The 22411-nt window shown below is 40.5% G+C and overlaps 1 protein-coding gene across 4 annotated transcripts in view; it reads right to left on the bottom strand.

The window, feature by feature from the left end:
- Positions 1 to 22411, bottom strand: part of CGNL1 (cingulin like 1) — a 289781-nt gene that overhangs the window by 77505 nt on the left and 189865 nt on the right. For all 4 annotated transcript variants that reach the window (XM_033919889.1, XM_033919891.1, XM_033919892.1 and 1 more), the window contains 2 exons: positions 12746 to 12952; positions 6473 to 6577 (listed from right to left, as the gene is read on the bottom strand). In XM_033919889.1, the coding sequence (XP_033775780.1) occupies positions 6473 to 6577; positions 12746 to 12952 (312 nt within the window). The remainder of the gene's footprint in view (positions 1 to 6472; positions 6578 to 12745; positions 12953 to 22411) is intronic.

Genomic DNA, 22411 nt, shown 5'->3' on the forward strand with positions numbered 1-22411 from the left:
CACTAGCAGCTGCCACGCAGCAACAGCCCCGAAGCCCTTTAAATCTCTTTGGGCTTCAGGGCCGTTATCGCACTGCAGCCGCTAGCGCATCTTTGTATAACAGGCCCTTGGTTTGCAAGTGTTTTGCAAGACAAGCAAAACATTTTATTAAATTTTAACTCGATATACAAGTAAGGTCTTGCAATACAAGTACTTACAGTATACACACATCGCAACTGAGCCGATGGTTCTTCTCTCTCTGACACTGCAAGAGTGTAGCGACTGTTCTAAACAAGCAAAGTCTTGCAATACGAGTACACACAGTTTACACGTGTCACATCATCACAACTGAGTTGATGGTTCTTCTCTCTCTGACGCTGCAGGAGTGTAGTGACTGTTCTAAATGAGCGAGATCTTGCAATACAAGTATGTATAGTATTTTGTATTAAAGTTTTGGGGTTGTGGAACGAATCGTCTGAGTTTCCATTATTTCCTATGGGGAAATTCACTTTGATATACGAGTGCTTTGGATTACAAACATGCTTCTGCAATGAATTATGCTCGCAAACCAAGGTTTTACTGTATTTATTTTCCAGACAGGGTATGTCAGGGCTGAAGAATGGGCAGTTATCTGCGTGCTAACTGGTTAGTGCTTCCATAATGAGCAACACTTAGCACCTCCCAAATAGGTGGTGGCAAGTGTGCCCCTGTCAAATATTTTCAGGTTTTATGCATTAATGTCAACATTACCACACAACATTTTTTTAAGTCCATTCATTGGTACACTTTGAAAAGCTGCGGCACACTAAACGTGGCCATGGCTCAAGGGCATGCGAAAGTGCATGGATGTCGATGCGATGATGTCCTGCGCATAAGTAACATTTTCACGTCGACGTCTGGGCATGCGCGAGGGCCTTCCAGACAGGGCCCTGAGCTGCCAGTGTAAAGGGCTGGAAATGAAGGTGCTGGTGCCAGCTGACTACTATTATTTATTATTTCTATAGCGCTGAAAGGCGTACGCAGCACTGTACATTTTAACATACAATAGACAGTCCCTGCTCAGAAGAGCTTACAATCTAATTTAGACAGGACATTTCAGGGTTGGGGAAGTTATAGTGGGTATAAGTATCTGACCGCAGGAGTTAAGAGTTGAAAGCAGTTTCAAAAAAAAGTGGGCCTTTAGCTTGGATTTGAACACTGTCAGAGGCAGAGCACAAACCTGTTCCAGGAATATGGTGCCGCAAGAAAGCAGGGACGGAGTCTGGAGTTGGCAGTGGAAGGGTACAGATAAGAGGGGCTTGCCCAATGAGTGGAGATCACGGGGGGGGAAGCATAGGGGGAGATGAGCGAGGAGAGATATCAGGGGGCTTCAGAGCCAACGCACTTGTAGGTCAGCAAGAGGAGTTTAAACTGTATTTGGAAATGGAAGGGGAGATAAAGAGGTTATGGATGAAGGTAAGTTTGTTGGATTCTCAGCGGGCATTCCATTGGGCACGAGAGGCATGTCCTGTAGGCAGTCAGCGGGCGACTCTCCTCCTCCCCGGCATCTCATGGCACACATGGAATCTTGGGTGGCACACAGTTTTTGATACACTGCCCTCTATCATTATTTCTCTCTCTTTTTTTTTTTTTTTTTTTAAATCAAAGTAGTCAGCTGCAACATTTATAGAATGATTTCTGTTTTTAGGAAAATATCTTAATCCTCCACTGCCCCAGGTGCATTGTGAGCCCACCGGGACAGATAGGGAAAAATGCTTGAGTACATGTATATAAACCGCTTTGACCTCCTCTTTTACTAAGGCGTATGTTAGCATTTACATTAGTGATTTCTATTCCGCCATTACCTTGCGGTTCAAGGCGGATTACATAAGAATTGTCATGAAGTTACAAGATATAGGTGGAATGCATAAGAATTGTCGAGAAATTAAGGTAATACATGTTGGGTAATTAAAACATTTTAGATTTGATAGTAGACAGTGTGGTAAGTGGAGCTTGGGAAGGAGCTGGTCGTGTTAGATAGGTTTTATGTATTTTTTTGAAAAGTAGAGTTTTTGTTTCTTTTTTGAAGGTTTTGTAGTCTGTGGTTGAAGACAGCAGATTGGTGATTTGTCTGTCTAGTTTTAGCGCTTGCTAAATTGATTAGCGTGCGCTAAATCAGTTAAATCCATTAAATCCATTTGGTGGAGGAAGGGCTGGGGAGGGCTTCAATGGCTGGGAGGGTGTAGATGGACTGGAGTGAGCTTTGATGGAGACTTCAGTGGTTGGAGCCTAAGAACAGGACCGGGCAGAGCTTTGCATTCTTGCCCAGAAATAGCTAAGAAGAAGAAGAAAAAAAAAAAACCAACAATTTTTTAGATTGAATCAGGTTGGGCAGACTAGATGGACCTTTCAGGTCTTTTTCTGACGTCATCTACTATGTTACTAGTAAAAGGACCCCCGAGTGTGGTTGTAAAACTATAAATGGCGGTATTCAAATCCCATGATAAAACAACTACAAACAGTATAAAACACAGCCCTGAAACTAATCTATTGCTGAAGAAATACGACCATATCACCGCCGTATACCTCGACTCACACTGGCTCCCAATACATGCAAGAATACAATTCAAATTTTACTGTCTACTATTTAAAGCCATGAATGGAGACAGCCCAGCCCACTTGAACAACCGCCTTATCTGAACTACCACAACCAGGCAAAAGACAGCCCAGACACCATTCACGCACCCCCCTATCAGAGGCATCAAACGCAAAAAAATGTACGATGGCCTACTGGCCGCGCAGGCAGCGAAACTTGACCAATCTACTGATCACGACAAAACACTACAAAACTTTCAGAAAAGGAATAAAAACCCTGCTATTCAAGAAATCCATCAAGGCAAACTAACTCCGCAAGAAGCATTTCAATCCTCCGAAATAACCCGATTAACTATGTTAACTCTTCTGGAATTGTCCAGATAACCTCTTATGTAATCCGCCTTGAATTGCAAGGTAATGGCGGAATAAAAGTCACTAATATAATGTAATTACAGCAGCAGAGAAATTGTCCCAGTCAATCACAATAAACCAGTAGTTCCCAAAAGGCCAAAACAGCTAAAGTATAATGTCTGGGAAGAAAAGGGGTTAAGATTCCTGGTTTCATGACTGAATATTTGAACCTGAAGCTTTCGAAAGGTTTTTCTTGAATTATGCAAAGCTGCATTTTGTCTAAGAGGGATAAGTGAAAACACATAGGCACAGAGGTGTACAGAAAGGATTAGTTGAGATCAGACAGGAAACAAGAATGGAGTGTAGGCAATGGTGAATTGAAAAACTGGCAATTATGGTGTGATTTTCAGGTACCTAGGCAGCTTGCAGGGTCTCAAAGTTCATTTTCAAAGATATGGGACCAACGGGATATTTTTCCCAACATGAAATCCAATGCACTTTTTTTTAACTTTGCCTACAGTAAGGGTATCAAACTCAGGGTAATTAGATATAGCCCGCAATGTGCCCCGCAATTTGGCCCTCTGTCTTTCTCTCCCTCCATCCCGGTCTCACCTTCAAACAGCCTGCGGAGGATCACCAGTGCTGTAGCGATCCTAAGCAGGCTGCCGTCACATTCCCTCTACAGCAGTGGTCTCAAACTCAAACCCTTTGCAGGGCCACATTTTGGATTCGTAGGTACTTGGAGGGCCTCAGAGAAAAATAGTTAATGTTTTATTACAGAAATGACAATTTTGCATGAGGTAAAACTCTTTATAGTTTATAAATCTTTCCTTTTGGCTAAGTCTTAACAATAATATTGTCATTTATAGCTAAAGAGAGATATGATCAAGAAACTGTTTTATTTTACTTTTGTGATTATGATAAACACACCGAGGGCCTCAAAATAGTACCTGGCGGGCTGCATGCGACCCCCAGGCCGCAAGTTTGAGACCACTGCTCTACTGTGATCCCATACGTCAGAAGAGGGGCAGGACCGCAGTAGAGGGAATGTACTGCGGAGGTCGATGGTAGCCTGCTTAGGATCACTACAGCACCGGCGATCCTCTGCAGGCTATTGGAAGGGGAGACCGCGCTAGAAAAAAGATGCAGGCCTTTGGGGCGGGGGCTGCGGTGGCAGGCCCTGGTTTAGAAGTACAGGGAGGGAGGGAGGGAAGGAGGGACCCAAAAAGACATGCATATGCAGGACTGAGGGGGGGGAGGGGAAGAAATAGTGGGTCTAAAAACAAAGAAGAGGGAGAGAGATGGTGGACAATAGGATGTAGGAAGGGAAGGAACAGAAAGGGAGATAAGTTGGACACAAGGGATGGTGTGGAGGGGGGATAGAGATACTGGATAGGAGGGTAGTTGGGAAAAGAAAGGGAGAGATGGTGGGCCTTGGGATGGTGGGGAAGGAGGGAGTGATGCTGGATGAAAGGGTAGTTGAGAAAAGGAGAGATGGTGGATCTGGGGATGGTGGGGTCCATCGCTGCAGCTGTGGGGATGGAGACGAAAAAAAGGGAAGATGCCAGACCTCCGGGGGAGGGAAGGGAAACGGAAGTGGAGGGGAGAACAGAGATGGAAGTTGGATGGTTAACACGGAGAAAGAAGAAAATGACAAATGGGAAGGAGATCCTGGCAAGTGAGTTATCAGAAGACAACCAGAGCCTGGGACCAACATGATTTGAATAATGACCAGACAACAAAAGGTAGAAAAAATAATTTTATTTTCAGTTTTGTGATTACAATATGTCAGATTTGAAATGTGTATCCTGCCAGAGCCGGAGTGGGGTTGGAGAGGCTGTAACCCTTTACTTCTACTACGACTAAAGGGTCCTTTTATTAAGGTTCACATTAAGCGTGCGCTAAATTGGTTAGCGTAACTTAATAAAAGGACCCCTAAGTATCTTAATAAAAAATTTGGCCTATGTTTTAGATTTCTGCATCTTATGCGATTGAGTTTGACACCCCTGGCCTACAGCTAAAGGTGGGCAAACTGTCAGTGTGTGTGTACTTTTAGGGGCAATTTTCTAAATGCTATTTTATGTGGTTAAAATGAGTAAAATTTAAAAGAATGGTCACCTTCACTACTTTTCAGGGATACCTATTCCAAAAAGTTGTAACAGTTTCAAAAGGCCAAATGTATCCTGCTTCAAGATACCACCTTGCCATGCCACTGAACAAGCACAATTAACTCCCTAACTAGTAGAAATAAGGGAGGCGGAGTGCACAAGTCATTCAGACTGCAGGGGCAAACTGCTAACTTAATCAAATGAAAGGTGTCGTATAAAGAGGCTCCAGATTGCCGAGTGGAACACGGTTTACCTAATAGTTAAAAGCGATTGCAGAAAAATCCAAGACAACTCAGGCTTTCAGCAGAATTTAGGCTCCAGCACAAAACTGCTGTAACTGATATTTCCTTACTTTACTCCCTTGACACTAACACTAATAATAATAACACCCATAGGCAAAACACTGCATTATAATAAACTTAAATGCAATTTAACTACGGGATCTTTTTACTAAGGTGCGCTAATGCTAACACATCCATTACATTTCTATGGACGCATAAGCGTTTAGCGCGTGCGCCTTAGTAAAAGGACCCCTTAATGACACAGCACATACGTATATTTTGTATCGTTACCTTGTTTATTTAGCTACATACTGTCATACTATTCATTTGTTATAACATGACTTTATTGTATGTTTTGTGATTGATGCAGACTTATGCATTAACCCCCTCTTTTACTAAGGCGCAATAGCCATTTTAGCGCGCGCTAAACGCTATCACATCTGTAGGATATAATGGACGTGTTAGCGTGTGCTAAAACGGATAGCGCACCTTCGTAAAAAGGACCCCTATGTGCATTATGTATCATCTTCCTTTATTATTGTTTAATTCTTGTTATACAAGGTTGAAAAGATGTTAATAAAAATATTTGAATACAACCAACAATCCAAAAATATCACTCCAAGACAAAAGCACCACACAAGCCAAGAAGCTAGCTTATTACTTAAGCGAAAGAAAAGCCTCAGACAAACGGAGAGGTGTACCCACGCTCTTCCACCCAAGCATCATAGGCAAAAAACCTTCACACAAGTTTAAAGTTGGCAGGTGGGTGTTATATGATAGAGCCTGGATTTGGCGCTAAGGCTCTGAAGCAGTGGTTACCGGCCACGAAACGATCGTCAGCCTGGCCTGTTTGTGTTCAGTGGTTTTTACCATTAATCATTCTTGGCTATTTTTTGCTCCCACCTGCTAACTTTAAACTTGTGCGAAAGATTTTTGCCTATGATGCTTTGGTGGAAGAGGGTTGGTACACCTCTCCGTTTGTCTGACACTTTTCTTTCGCTTAAATAATAAGCTAGCTTTCTTGGCTTCTGTGGTGCTTTTGTCTTGGAGTGATATTTTTGGATTTTTGTAATAAAAATATTTGAACATTAAAAAAAAAGAGGTTCCAGATTTCAAATAAGTGAAAAGTTGAGAGAACCCTTGCTGATTCTGACCCTTCTTTAAAGTTGGAGCATTTACCTGTGTGTCCTCCAGCTGACGCTGCACAAGCCTTTTCGATATTGTTGCCTCCTTCTCTTGATCCCCAGCCTGTCCCAGGGTATCTTCTAGTTGTTGTTTCTCTTTCTGTAATAAAATAACGTGAAAGTAACAAAAATATCTGCATGATGGTCCTTAGTGGAACTGCCCTATTCCCCTTCCAACCTTTAAAATTTTAAGCATTAAGAGGCTGATTACAAAAATTGGTGGAATTTGGTGCGTTTATATGCTAAATATGAAAAAAAATGTTTGCAGTTAAGTGTGGCAATTTGAGGAGATTTGACCGAATATGGGAACCTTTGCTTAAATTCTGTAATTAATATACTTATGGCAGTTATTATGGTACTCTTACAATTTCTCACAACTAATATTTTGTATTTATTGCATTAGTATTGTCCACTTGTTGCTTTGAATATATCTTATGTATATTATGTATTTATTTAAAATCTAATAAAATATTTATTGGGGGAAAAAAAAAGAGGTTGATTCTACAAATGGCGTCCCAATTGTAGGCAGTGGTGGGCGTCCTACCACCGTCTCACCAGCCAATCAGGATGCACACTTTTTTTAGAAAATGAATGCATATATTGTAGGTGTCTGTCTCGCACCTACAGAGAAGCATAGGGCCACTTAAGGACACCCAAGGCCTTGGGCATCCGTAAGCATCCCTATGCATCTCTGTAGGCAAGAGACAGATGCCTTCAATGAAGGCTTGTAAAATTCTAGCCTACATTTAAGGCGTCTGTTAGGAAAAAAAGAAACGTGATTCTCTAAAAGGATGCTGATGCTGACAGTTAAATGATGAAGAAGTTTATGAGAAGTTAGCTTTAAACCCCACAAAATGCTTACAAAGAAGAATACTCTCATTAACCAACAGGGGTTTGAATGATTGTTTTCTTACATATAAAGACCATAAATTTTTGAATAAGAAAGCACCAATTGTTCCTATTATGTATGTGTCGCCTAAAATTCACAAGAGTATGACTAATCCCCATGGAAGACCAATAATGTCATCTCGGGGTTCACTTTTGGAACCCCTTTCTGTCTTTTTAGATCATTTTCTGAAATTCCAGTGAACGAGTTCCCGTTTATTTTGGTGTCTTTTGATGTAGCATCCTTGTACACATCTATTAAGAACATAAGAACATAAACAGTGCCTCCGCCGGGTCTGACCATAGGTCCATCCTGCCCGGCAGTCCGCTCCTGCGGCGGCCCAAACAGGTCACGACCTGTCTGAATCACCAGAAGGGGCTCCCTTGCCACCTTGGTTTCTCATTGAAGTCCTATCTTCCCATCGAAGTCCTAACCCTCCGGTCTTGCACATGCACGACCTGTTGGGTTTCTATACTTATTTCTATACTTATTCTATACTTATTCCTCAAGAGGAAGCTTTGACAACCATCAAAGATGTGTTTGAAGCTCAGACACGCCCTCATACCATCCCCACTGATTGTAATTTTCCTGTGCACTCTAGCCAGAATAGCCATGAAGGAGAATTTCTTGCTTTTTGAAGGATAATATTACAAACAAAAGAAAGGGGTCACTATGGGTGCTACTTTTGCTCCGTGGATTCCTTTGAAAAAACCTGGATAGAGAATTCACCATTTGGGGATTATATCCACAAATGGTTTCGTTACATAGATGATGTGCTTATGCTCTGGACTAGTACTGAAGAAAATCTATTAACATTCAAGGGTTGGCTTAACAGTTGCGATTCGAATATTCAATTCTCGATGACATATGCAGTGAATAACATAACTTTTTTGGATCTCATAATTATTCAGGAAACGGATCACTTTGAATTTGACACACACATAAAATTGACAGACAGAAACACATTTTTAGATTTTAAAAGTTGCCATCCTTCAAGTTTAAGAAGAAATCTGCCCTTTTCTCAATTTCTTCGTTTAAGATGTAATTGTTCTTCTTTAAACACATACAAAAAACAAGCAAAGAGATTGAAGAACAAATTGAGTGTAGAGGACATCCAGATAAGATTCTCAAACAAGCAATGAAAAGAGCGAGATATTACAACCGAGATTTCCTTTTACAGCCTCGAGATGAATCAAAAAAGAACACAGAAGATGACATATGCACCTGTATGCTACGTTTTTCTACGCATGGGAACATACCAGCAAGTATCATCAGAGATAACTGGAAAATCGTACAATCCCATCCTTTATTTCAACAAACTGATTTAAGAATAGCGTTCACTAGGGAAAGAAATTTGAAAGATATCCTAAGTCCCGTGATGATAACCCAGCAGCAATCGAGAACTGATAATTTGTTACCTAAAGGGTTTTTCAAATGTGGGAAATGTACTTTCTGTGAAGTCACAGTGTCTATGAAAGAATTTACTAATCCTGCTAATGGCAAGAAGTGCACAATTCGGCATTTTTTGACATGCAACACAGACCATATTATTTATGTAATAATCTGTCCGTGTTTGAAATGGTATGTCGGGATGTCAACCCGACCGTTCATGGTTAGACTCTCCGAACATAAATCCAATTTAAAACATAAAAAATTGATAGCCCCTATAGTGGAATACTGTGTTCAGTTGAATCATAAGTTCACTGACCTTAAATGTTTCTGTATTGACAAAGTTGAGTCTCATGTGAGGGGAGGAGATAAGCAGAGGCAATTGCATCAGAAAGAATGTTGGTGGATTTTCTTGTTAAACACAGTGAAACAAGTAGGTCTCAACAGTGCCATAGATTGGTATGCCTTCTTTTGAAAATAAAATAACTGTACATGTCTTCATTGGTAAGTTATTGAATAGCGATCTGGAACCTATTTCTGTAGGTGGAGTTTTAGAGTCGAAGGGAGGTCAAGTAATGACGTCATTATTTTCTGCTTATTAAGAGCATGCGCGTATTCGGCAGTTTTGCCAGCGCCATTTTTTGATTTGCAAAGTGTGGATTTAGCTGTTCACAGTGAGTACCGATAAATAGTTCATAGATTTTACTTGGCAGGGTGAATGAGAGTAGTATTAAACATTGAATGATTGTAATTTTCCTTACAGCCTGAACTTACCGACCCCTGAGGAAGTCTTAATCGGTGAAACGGGTCCCGTCGGGCCAGGCGTTGTTACCATACACATAGCGGCTTGAAAAAGATAAGTGCCGCTAGTTATATACTTGTTGCAAATTTAATTAGTACGCACAGAATATAGATCATTCAAGGGATAAAATGAATATGTCAACCCAATGAAAGACACACTGTACACCTGCTATCAGCTGTTTCAATAATAATATTGAGCAGTGCAGGAATCTGAGGGTTGCATATTCAGCAAGTAATTATTCCACTTAGACTGTCTGAGTCAAGTGTCTAATGGGTCACCAGGCCAAGTTTAAGAAGCTCCATGTTAATACAAGTTGATAAACTTATTCATACTAAGGCATAGAAAAAGGGCTTCTGCAGACTGGTCATATGGATGAAGACTGAAGGATGCAGAAATTAATATGACAACAAAACTCATGCAATGAATATTATGGTTAGCACTTTCAGTGACACATGTATTTTCCCAGAGGCTGCACCAAGAGAAGTCAAAATTCAACTGGAGTGAGAAACTGAGCTACAGCAAAAACAGGAACCCGACCTGGTGTAAGCCTCAGAGAGAAGAACAGAAAAATCACAATGTTTTTGCATTTACACTGTCCTCAGAAGCTAGAACACTGACACATAAAAGGATATTAAAACCATGGTGCCCTTTTACTAAAATGCAGTAAATGTTTTGCATCTACTGTAAAATAAATGCAAAAAGTAATTACATGGTTAATTATTTGGGGTGTCTCCAGAAGATCCCTAAAGAGTTGCCATATAGTATTCCCCCGAAATCCGCAGGGGTTACGGTCCTGTAGCCCCTGCGAAATTTGAAAAACCGCAAATACTGTAAACTCGCCTCTACATTACCCGCATCATTCCCTTCTCTGGGGTCCTGCCCTCTTCTGAAGTTGCTTCCTGTTTCCGGCAAGGCGGGACAGCTGTTGTATCAGAGGGGATGGGCACCGGAGAAGGAGTGCTGATGCTGAACTGGTCAAAATTGGGGGACCTATGGACCCTGTAGCCTGCCCCTTTCCACTGCGTTTTGTCAGACTCGCATGCTCAGCGCTACCTCGTGTTCTGGGTGGTGGGAGAGAAGGTCGACTGGGGGCAGATGCAAGACAGAACTTGCAAGAAAGAAACTCCTCCACTGTGTGACTGGTGCACGAGGGAAAGTAGATGAGTTGTACTCACGTGACTGTTTGCTAGAAGGGAAGGTTGTAGGTTGTGGAAAAACCCACAAATTGCCGAGTCTGTGAATTGCAAATTCGCGGGGGTATACTGTACAGAAGAGCGCATTACCATGTGTTAAAGTGTGTTCACATTTAATGCAGATGTACTTACCACCTCCCATTTAGACAGCGGTGAGTGTACCTGCGCTAATTTTACTATAAACTCCGCATGCACAGTAACATGCAAATTGCAAAGTCCATGCCCATTTTTCGCTCCAAAGCACAGTATGCAGTTAAGGGAAAATTCTACAAACACTAGGACAAGGGGCATGCAATGAAGTTGCTAAGTGGCAAATTTTAAACAAACCAGAGAAAATATTTCTTCACACAATGTGTGATTACACTCTGGAATTCCCTACCACCCTACCAGCACCTAAGTTAAGAAACGCAAATTGACATGTGTACCTTAAGGTGCCAGGATCCACATGTAAATTTTGCATGTGAAACAGGAAAGGAATTGTGGCCATGGGAGGGAGGCATGGGTGGATCGGGGGCATTCCTGGAGTCTGCACACCATGTTACAGAATAAGGGAGATCCATGGCTAATTTAGGTGTGAGAATTTACACCAGGTCTCAGCTGATCTAAATTCTTACATCCAAAATTGGGCGTGGATCCCAATGTCAAGCATTATTCCATATAGCAGATATATATGTACTATTTATAGTACTATCTCTATTTGACGATGTGCTCTAAAGAGCTGGTGCAAAGTTATTAGGGATTTAAGCCTTGATAAAACACATGGTGAAACATGTTTGGTGAGCATATCCCTACTATAGAGACTACTTTTTAAAAGTGCATAAGTCGCTATCTATAAAAATATGATTATTGATTAGAGGAATTTATACGTAATAAGTATAAGATCCAGTAACGATATGACACGTCAATCTTTGGGCAATGAGCATTTTTTGAGCCCAACATGGTGCCGCTGAGGATCTGGGTTATACTAATTATAGATGAGGTGTGTAATTATTGTACTATAGAGAGTACATGTATATCTGCTTTTTGTCTCATTTAAATAAGAAAAGTGCTGTTACTAAATTGAAAAACATTATTCTATAAACAGCACCCAGCTCTGAGCACCGTTTATAAAAGAGCATTTAGCACTTATTTTTATCAGTGCTCAAATTTGAGCACCATGTATAGAATTCAGTCCTTATAGTGTAACATTTTAATACTAGTCCTTAAGCCCATTACTTTAACGAGTACTAGAATAGATTTGTATGTCTGCCTTTCTTTCTCTCTCTCTCTTTGGCCGCTTTCTGTCTGTCTGTCTTTCTTTCTGTCTGTCTCTCTCTTTCCTCGGCTGTCCACCACCGCCCCTTGCCTGCATCCCCTGTTCAGCAGCAGCCCTTCTCCCTTCATTTTACCTCCCCCCTGTCCAGCAGCAACTCTTCTCTGCTCCCCCTGTCCAGCAGTAGCCCTTCTCCTTTCCTTTTACCTCCCCCCTGTCCAGCAGCACCTCTTCTCTGCTCCCCCTGTTCAACAGCAGCCCTTCTCCCTTCCTTTTACCTCCCCCCGGACCAGCAGCACCGCTTTCCTGCTCCCTAATACCTGCTCCAAAACCGCTGTTCCTACCCTCCCTCCATCCTGGCTTCCTGGTCTCTTCTGTCCCACTGGCACAAACCACTGCTGCCGCCGCTGCTGCTCTTCATTCTATTTCTGTCTATCAATGTCCCTGCCGCCGCAGGATAGAGGAAACCACCACGCACGCACTGTACCAAACCGTCATGCGCGCACGCGCCGTACACTTTAACATTTCTCTGCCGGCCACGGAGTTAAGGATCATGGAGGCAGGGATCATGCAGGTAGGAGTGCACTTGCGTGCTTAGGGTTTTATTATTAGTGCTAAGAGTAACTCCCTTACTAAGAACTCAGCCTTCCCATGTCCTATCCAAACAACATGTGATCATGAGCTGGGTTTGATATAAAAAGGAAAAGAGAAGAAAAAAACCCTGGAGAGATTTTGGTTTCTAGTACCTGACATCGCTTTATTTTTTCCTTCAGTTTGTCATCTTCTTCATTCAGGTCAAGAATCTGTTGGCTGAGTTCAGTAATTCTGGTCTCCTGCTCTCTAAGTTGTCTTTTCAGCTGTATGTTTTCCTCGGTCAGTTCCTTTGCTTGATTCTCTGCATCGATTTTCATTTGCTCAGTGAAGTCCTTCTGACTAGCTGAAGAGTTGGCATTCTGAAAGAAAGAAAGATGATCCATTAGCACTGCTCTACGTGAAAATATTAAGGCAAACTGGGTTGAAGGATATTTAACAACCACTCTATGTCATATTACTTGGCATAAATATGCCGTCAAGCTGTTTTCTTTGCCTTCAATTAATCATATTCTTTTGTCTCCTTTTACTAGGCCGCGTTAGGGCAATAACGTGCGGAATAGCACGCGCTAAATTGCCACACACGCTAGATGCTAATGCCAGCATTGAGCTGGCATTAGTTCTAGCCACAAAGCACGCGCTAAAATGCTGCGTGCGCTAAAAACGCTAACGCAGTTTAGGAAAAGGAGCCCTTTGTCTTTTTTACTTTTTATCAAAAACCCTCATTAATAAACCCTCAAGAAGTAAACTAGGAGGATGGTATATCGTAAAATATGAACAGATAAAAAGTAAAAAAAAAAAAGACAAAGAATATGATTAATTAAAGAAGGCAAAGAAAATAGCTAGATGGCACATTTATGCCTAGTAATATGACAAAGAATGGTTGTTAAATATCCTTCAACCCAGTTCGCTATGACCTTTTAATCTGTGGGTTGGATTTTGGATTAAAAAGATCCGTTTTCTTTACCCCTACATGAAAACATTGGCTTGTGTTTTTTAACACCAGCTTAAAAGAAAGAAAAGCATAAGCTATATCACTGAGCCCTCTCATTCAAGTTGTCTATTTGTCCCACATTTGTATTAAAAAAAAAATTAAAAAAAAGTACAGTACATTAACCCTTTCAGGACCATAAGGATCGTAGGCCAATTTTTGTGGTTTTGACGACATTTTTATGGTAAAAAGGGCTTGCAGAAGCCAAAAAATTGATTTTTTTTGTGAAATATCATTATTTTTATTTAAAAAAATCACACTTCTGGCTTATGGACAGTGTGGCAAGTGAATCTTCTCGTCAATCTAGCAACGACGCTAATGAATGAATGTCGGAACCAGTTTGTTTACATAAAGGCAGTATCATATGGAATCCGTACATATCAAATTTAGAACTGTAGACTATCCCAATCAAAATTTATAGGATTTTAAAGTTATGGGACAAATATGTCCCTTGGTCCTGAAAGGGTTAAGCAGAAAAATGCTTGAGTACCTGAATAAATTAATGTAAACCGTTCGGAGCTCCCCTGGGAGAACGGTATAGTAAATTGAATGAATGAATAAATAAATAAAGTTTGCAAACAAACTTTAGGTTGAACTGAATGCTATATTAAAAGGTGAATCACTCGTCTGCCCAGTATGGGGGAAATTTTATAACAGGGTAACTAAAAAAAGTTCAAAACTTGTTATTTATAAAAGCATCCAGCATCAATCAATAAACAAGTTTATAAGTCGTGGACCTTTAACTAAGACAACCATCTTCCCTCTTATGATACACTTTAATTTTATTTTTATCAATATTCAATCCAAATCCATAAAAAATATTTACATTTTTTGTAAAGTATTTGCAACACATTTGTTGACAGCGGACCACTTGTTCCTCATTAGTGAATCACCACCGACCCTACTAAATCCCCCATCCATCACTGCCAACTCTACTGTCTGAATTCAAGAACGATTTTGGCAACTGCCATCTCTACTGCTAGGCACTTCTAACCCATCCCCCCCTCCTTGGTAAAGAAGTATCTTCTGACATTTTCTCCTGCCAAATCCAGATCATGACCCTTCGCTCTGAAGTTTATTTTTCTAGATTCATAGTATGCCTTCTCTCTCCTTCACTTGCTTAAATATAGTACAAAACTGGGTCAGTACTTCACCCTTGTCTCAAACATGCCAATAATTCCACCTAGTTATCAGCCCAAACTATACTTGAAGATCAGCTGTGTTTGCTAATCTTTCCAGAAAAAAATAAAATAAAAGCAAGTTAATAATGTGTAAAGGAAAAAAGTTTTTTTAATGTTTAACCTGTGCGAATCAGTACCTACTAGAGGACCAGCCACTAGAGGAGAAAAACCAAGGAGAGGAATTAAGTTACTTAAGGCCACCAGCAGTAATTCAGTGGGGATGGCTCTGTAAACTTTAATAACTCCTCTGGTAATCATTACAGGAGCTTGCTAATCCATCAAAGAAATCCACACTGCTGGTATGGAACCAGACAGTGACTCCTTCGGCTCCTTGTGACCTAAGCCAAGTTGACTTCCCTATGAGGAAAGGAGAAAGCAGCTAGGGCTCTTCAGCTTAGAGAAGAGACAGCTCAGGGGAGATATGAAAGAGGTCTATGAAATACTGAGTTGAGTGGAAAGGTTAAATGTGAATCGCTTGTTCACTCTTTCCAAAAATACTAGGACTAGGGGTATGCAATGAAGCTACTAAATAGTAGATTTAAAACAAACCAGAGAAAATATTTCTTCACTCAACGTGTAATTAAACTGGAATTTGTTGCTGGAGAATGTGGTGAAAGCAGTTAGCTTGGCAGGGTTTAAAAAAATAAAAAAAGTTTGATTAATTTTCTAAAACAAAAGTCCATAAGCCATTATTATTGAAATAGCTTGTGGAAATCCACTGTTTATTCTGTCAAAACTTCACTGGCTTCAGGTGATTTCTAGGATTCACTTTAAATGTACCTGCCTAATTTTCAAGATCCTACATGGCATACTTCCTCCCCTAATCCCACTATCCTGGAATTCTTCGAGACCTGACACTACCAGATCCGCCCACTTACTCAAACTATCTTTCTCGTCATTAAAAGGCGTCATGTATGACGGTAAATTAGGGAAATCCCTTTTCTTTAAATTCACTGAGCTTTGGAATAACCTCCCTGCCCCGCTGCGGAACCTAGGCTCATTCCAATTATTCCGAAAGCATCTGAAAACCTGGCTTTTCTCCAAAACGTAAAGCTATCTATTTAAAATGTAAAGCTAGCTATCCTCTTCATAACCTCTAATTTCTTATTATGTCCTTCCCTCATTTATTGAATTGCCTGTAAACTGTGCCGAGCTCTATCTTTATGGAGATGATGCGGTATACAAACTTAAGGTTTAGTTTAGTTTAACATCTTTTTCTCCTTGGGATCTTGCCAGGTATTTGTGACCTTTCATGTACTTTACCCTCCACTGCCTCATTACCACTTAGATAGGAAATTAACTTGTTTGTAACTCACCTGGATTTAGCGCGTAATTAAACTGAAAATCCAAATCCCCAAATCATTTCATGGGCACAGGACCCTTTCATAAAGGGGTCTTTATTGCCTATTCTGCTTGCTTTGAGAGATGAATATTTTTTTAAAAAAGCAGCATAAAAACAACATGCCAGTTGTGAGCCGGTACAAAGGAAATTTTCTTTCACTCAGATGATAGTTAAGCTCTGGAACGCACTGCCAGAGGTTGTGGTAAGAGCGGATAGCGTAGCTGGTTTTAAGAAAGGTTTGGACAAGTTCCTGGAGGAAAAGCCCATAGTCTGTTATTGAGAAAGACATGGGGGAAGCTACGCCTTGGGTTTTGGTCAGGTACTAGTGACCTGGATTGGCCACCATGAAAACAGGCTACTGGGCTTGATGGACCATTGGTTTGACCCAGTAAGGCTTTGCTTATGTTCTTATAAATAGTACTGAGGTGGGTAGAAAAATGTTCACAGGTACTATCTGGACAGTGGACATACATGCTCAGTGGTGGCTCCTATCCATTTCAATTTAATTACATTTTACGTCAACAGGTCTGTAAACATTGAAAAATGTGTAAATACACTTGATTTGCTAAAAAAAATCCTGGACCACAAAACTCAACAAAAGTCGACTGAGACAACATGTTACTCGCTAAGGGCCCCTTTTGCAAAGTTGCAGTAGTGAGTCCTGGCGTGGCAAATATGACGCAGCCCATTCAGTTCCTATGGGCTGCGTCGCATTTGTCACGCCAGAACTCACTACCGCAGCTTTGCAAAAGGGAGATGGTGACAGTTCATAAAAGCGTGGGATGAACACAGAGGGTCTAGAATCAGAAAAGAATAGTAAATATTGAAGAACTAAGGCCAGTACTGGGCAGGCTTGCACAGTCTGTATCTGTATATGGCCAATTGGTGGAGGATGGGCTGGGGAGGGCTTCAATGACTGGGAGGGTGTAGATCAAGGGTCTCAAAGTCCCTCCTTGAGGGCCGCAATCCAGTCGAGTTTTCAGGATTTCCCCAATGAACATGCATGAGATCTATGTGCATGCACTGCTTTCAGTGCATATTCATTGGGGAAATCCTGAAAACCCGACTGGATTGCGGCCCTCAAGGAGGGACTTCGAGATCCCCGGTGTAGATGGACTGGAATGAGCTTTGATGGAGACTTCAGTAGTTGGAACCTAAGAACAGTACTGGGCAGAGCTTCGGATTCTTGCCCAGAAATAGCTAAGAAAAAAAAACATTTTTAGATTGAATCAGGTTGGGCAGACTGGATGGACCATTCGGGTCTTTATCTGCCGTCATCTACTATGTTACTATGTTATGTTACTTATAAAATGAAGCATTCATTCCAACAGACTTTTTGGATGGCTCCTTTATGTTTCAATCAAGTAAAATTTGGAATATATCTAGTCAGGTAAAGACTTTACTCACTTACCTGACTTTTGGGGGGGTTTATTTTTGTAAAACTCTGAAAACACACTTATTTCATATTTATTTGAATATTTGATTTATGATAATATATGATTTGATTTATGATATATGATTTATGGTTTATGATATATGATATGATTTATGATATGATTTTTTATTTATGATAATTTGATATGATTTCATTTATGATAATATGATTTATGATTTTGGTAATCTTAAGATTTTGTTCATTTCTTTTTGTGACCCACCTTGATTCCATGTAATATAAATGGGATACAAATGCATTGAAAAGAAAAGAACAGAATAGAATAGAGAAAAAGGGATTCCAATGTGCAATGCACAATGATTAGAGTCCCACAGAATGAAGCTTTTCTGAAATTCTAAACTTTAGCATATGGAGTTAACATCCATTCCCTTTAATGCTACCAAGACAACCAATAGAATAAATCAAGTCATAATTATTAGCGAGAATACGATCTCTAGGGTTCAATATGCTCTATGTACCTTCTTTAAACAAATGTCATCTGCCTGAAGCTTAATCTGATGGACACAAAGAATAAGGCTCTATTGAGGATTGGCAGAGTAAAACAATACTCTATACATTCATTCATTCACAAGGGAATCTTCTTTTGTATTTCACAATACCTTACAAAGTTTATGAAAGCAATCATTCTCAACCTATTAGCAAAATAGATTATGAATATACAGTACTAGCAAGCACCTACAAAACACTTGGGGTGGGAGTGGGTGGTCTCCCACATTCTCACCCATACATTGTTCAAAATTCTGTGAGCAGGCAGACACTGTTAGCGCATCGGACATTTCATCACGCGCTAACCCCTGCGGCAAGCAAAAAAACTAACGCCTGGTCAATGGCGCGGCAGGCGGTTTAATGTGCGGTATTCTGCGCGTTAAACCCCTACCACGCCTTGATAAAAGGACCCCATAGTTTCTGTTCTAATTTTCTGTATAATTTTATTAATATTTTGTTAACCGAGTCGAGCCCTCCTGTTGGGATGAATCGGTATTAAAAAAAAATCAAAGATTAGATTAGGAATCATGGCTGAGTCTCAGGCACTATGGGACAGATTTTGTAACTCGGGTGCCTAAAAAGATAGGCACTTAAAGTAGGCACCCATTACAGAATCGTGCCTAACTAAAACTACAATGTAGGCCAGGGTTTTAAAAGTCTACATTATAGGCACCTAAGTACTTTAGAGAATTGAACTCAATGGTGCCCAAGTCCTTCTCCGCCCCTAAACATGCCTACTTTGGAGTTAGGCACCTACCTTATGTAGAATCATGCCTAAGAAGATAGGCGCCTATTACCCAACTCATTTTTACTTTTTCAATTATGAGCTTATTAAAATAGGCTCCATTGGCGACGTCATCCATGTTCGAGGATTCACAATCCTGCTTGCTTTTAGAGAAAATCAGTTTTTATCTCATAAAATACACACACCCAAGTAGGGCAGATAAATTATTTGTCATCTCATGAGTATGTCAAAAAGTTTAACAGAAGAAAGTAAAATATAAAGAATGAAATCTAGGCAAGAAGAAACACTACCAAAGACATGTTCATACTCTAAAAGAGGAGGAGAACATGAAATGAGTTTTTGTTGGGAGCCTGAATAGGTTTCCTCAAGATGCAGGCCCTCCAAAGGCTCCATTTGCTGGTGCCAGATGTAACAACATAAAGCTCCACTGTTAAAAAGCTGAAAGAACAATGCATCAGACCTAGGGAGAGAGCTTAGCTGAGCCAGAATATGACGTCAAGTGGCTGATGAAAAGACACACGCTCTCTGAAATATCTAGAGACTCTCAAGCAGAATAGGAATACTGTATTTGCTTTTATTCCCTTTCCATAAACATACACCACCCCTACATATCCTAAGTACATGTATATTTCTAGTGTGCCAACAGCTGTTTCATCATCAGTCCTCCCTAAGGGGTTGCAATGAATACATCGTTGGAACAATTTACACTTAAAAGACACATTTTATTGTATACTGGCACAATATGAGAATGACTCAGATTAGGGACTCCAGGTACAGACGATACCAGTGAATACAATACACCAGTATGTTTCTTTTAGGTCCCTTGACATGTAAATACTTAAAATACATGCTCAAAAATAATTATTTGCATTAAAAGAGGCATCCGAGAAGACGGTATATAAGATTTTAATAAAGGTATTAAATGAAATATAAGACTAGTTTATAAAATCATGAAAGGTTTGGAAGATTTTAAAAAGGAACAGCTATTTATTGCAGTTTGCTAGTCTGAGATAAATAATGAATATTAACAGATAGGTTCAATCTAGTTTAGAATTAGAGAATGACACGGGGAAAAAATTTATCCCCGTCACCACCACGTCTCTGCGACCAACATCTCTATCACCGCCCCATCCTCGCAACCACTGTTCCCGCCTCGTCCCCGCAGCATCCATACAAGCCTCAGTACTGCAATATTTAGCTTATTCCTTCCTTATAAATCAAAGTTCTGACTGCTGAACTAGAGAAAGAGATGGTTAGCTGGCAGGGCTTTGTTTATAAATTTTTATCAACACAACTAATATACTACTTTATCCTAAAGCAAAAAAAAAAATAAATAAATATAATTTTTTTTTCTATCTTTGTTGTCTGGTTTCTGCTTTCCTCATCTTCTCATTCAATTCCTTCAATTCACTGTCTGTCTTCTCTCTGCGTCTTTCATTTGCTCCGTTATTGTGCCTTTCCTTTCAATCCCCCAATTGGTCCGGCACCCATCTTCTTCCCTCCACTCCTCCCATAGTCTGGTATCTCTGTCTTCTTCCCTTCAGCGTCTTCTCCCCACTCTCTGTTCCCCATTTCCCTTCAGCGTCTTCTCCCCACTCTCTGCTCCCCATTTCCCTTCAGTGTCTTCTCCCCACTCTGTCTTCCCCATTTCCCTTCAGCGTCTTCTCCCCACTCTGTCTTCCCCATTTCCCACTAGCGTCTTCTCCCCACTGCCTTCCACATTTCCCTTCAGCGTCTGTTCCTCCCTACCCCCTTCAGCATCTGTTCCATTCCTTTCCACCTCCACCCTTCCCTCTCGCCACCCCCTTCAGCACCCCTCGCGCGGTCCAAGCATCACCCTCCCTCCCCCTTACCTTCGTGGCATGTTATTGTAATTTGTGCAGGCTGCCGGAGCCTGTCTGAAGTCGCGTGCGTCTGCAGGCAGAATCACTGCACAGAAAACTAATCAATGGTAGATTTAAAACAAAATTTATTAAAATATTTTTTCAATCTACTAAACTATGGAATGCGTTGCCATATTCAGTCAAGACCAGCAATATAGATGAAAGCTTCTTCTGAACTGCTAAATACCTGGTACTTGAAGTACCTGACCTGGAAGGCTGTATTTTTGGTGGTGGTTACTTCAGCACACAGTGAGCTCCAGGCCCATAAAATATTGGGTAAAAATGATAACCAGTGTAATATCAAGATCCTTTTTATTTAACAAATATAGGGGCTCTTTTATTAAGGTGTGCTAAATGCTAAGGCGCCCATAGACTATAATGGATGCCTTAGTATTCAACGCGCACTAAATCGATTAGCGCACCTTAATGAAAGGACCCCATAGACTTTTAGTTAAGACAGCATAGTGAGGGTTTACACTACCCACCAAAAAGCGCCTTGAGTTCAGGGACCAAAATAGCAAAATCCAGCCAACAGAAATATTTGCTATAATCACTTTCATTTGGAAAAACAATATTGTTGTGATCATAATCTGATAAAATACAGTACTTGGGATGCTATTATAAAACAATACACTTATCCCCAAATTCTAAGGTTGTGCGCACACACAACTTAATTGATTGGCCTAATTGGTGCTGATAGTTGCCAATTAACTCTTCATAATTCATGCTAATTGGCACTAATTAAAAGGTTCGCGCACAAGTCAAAGGGCATTATCTATTTAAAAAAGTGCACCAGTTGCAGAGCATGAATTTGAAAAGGGGCATGACCAGAGACAGACCATGGACATTCCTAAAAGTAATGCGCATTGTTATAGAATACGTCTGATTCGCGCACAGCTTAAGTGCAACATTTAGGCTTGGTTTTATTTGGCCTAAACGAGTGCACCTAAAAGATATGCAGTGCACAGGCACTAAGCACAATTAGAAAAAAAGGTACACACCCCTTGTAGAATCACGTTTAGTGTCATTCTGTTCGGCTCTGATTTTTTTAGGCGTCATATATAGAAGCAGGCCCTTACAACTTAAGGTATTTATATACTCTGCTTGGGATAAGCATTTGACAAAAAATAAAATTAAATAATAATAAAAATTTTAAAAGCTGAATTCTTGCATCTCAATGAAAGACCAGGACAGAGTACCTGCAGCTTTGCTCACTACAAAACTCTTACTGGAACTATAGTAAGAACATAAGATTTGCTGCTGCTGGGTCAGAACAGTAGTCCATCGTGCCCAGCAGTCCGCTCACACGGCGGCCCTTAGGTCAAAGACCAGTGCCCTAGTAGAGTCTAGCCTTACCTGCGTATGTTCTGGTCCAGCAGGAACTTATCTAACCTTTTCCTGAATCCCTGAAGGATTGCAATATAGAACACTAAAGGCTCCTTTTACAAAGCTGCGCTAGCGTTTTTAGTGCACGCACCCACCCAAAAAACTACCACCTGCTCAAGAGGAGGCGGTAGCGGCTAATGTGTGCTATTCTGCGCGTTAAGGCCCTAATGCACCTTTGTAAAATGAGCCCTAACAGTAGACCATGAAGGTGGTCCAGATCACAGTAAATAGATCATATCATATATCATAAACCATAAATCATATAACATAAATCAAATCATATATTATCATAAATCAAATATTCAAATAATTATGAAATAAGTAAGTTTTCAGAGTTTTATAAAAATAAACCCC

This window comes from Geotrypetes seraphini, chromosome 14 (assembly GCF_902459505.1).
Source record: "Geotrypetes seraphini chromosome 14, aGeoSer1.1, whole genome shotgun sequence".
NCBI lineage: Eukaryota > Metazoa > Chordata > Amphibia > Gymnophiona > Dermophiidae > Geotrypetes > Geotrypetes seraphini.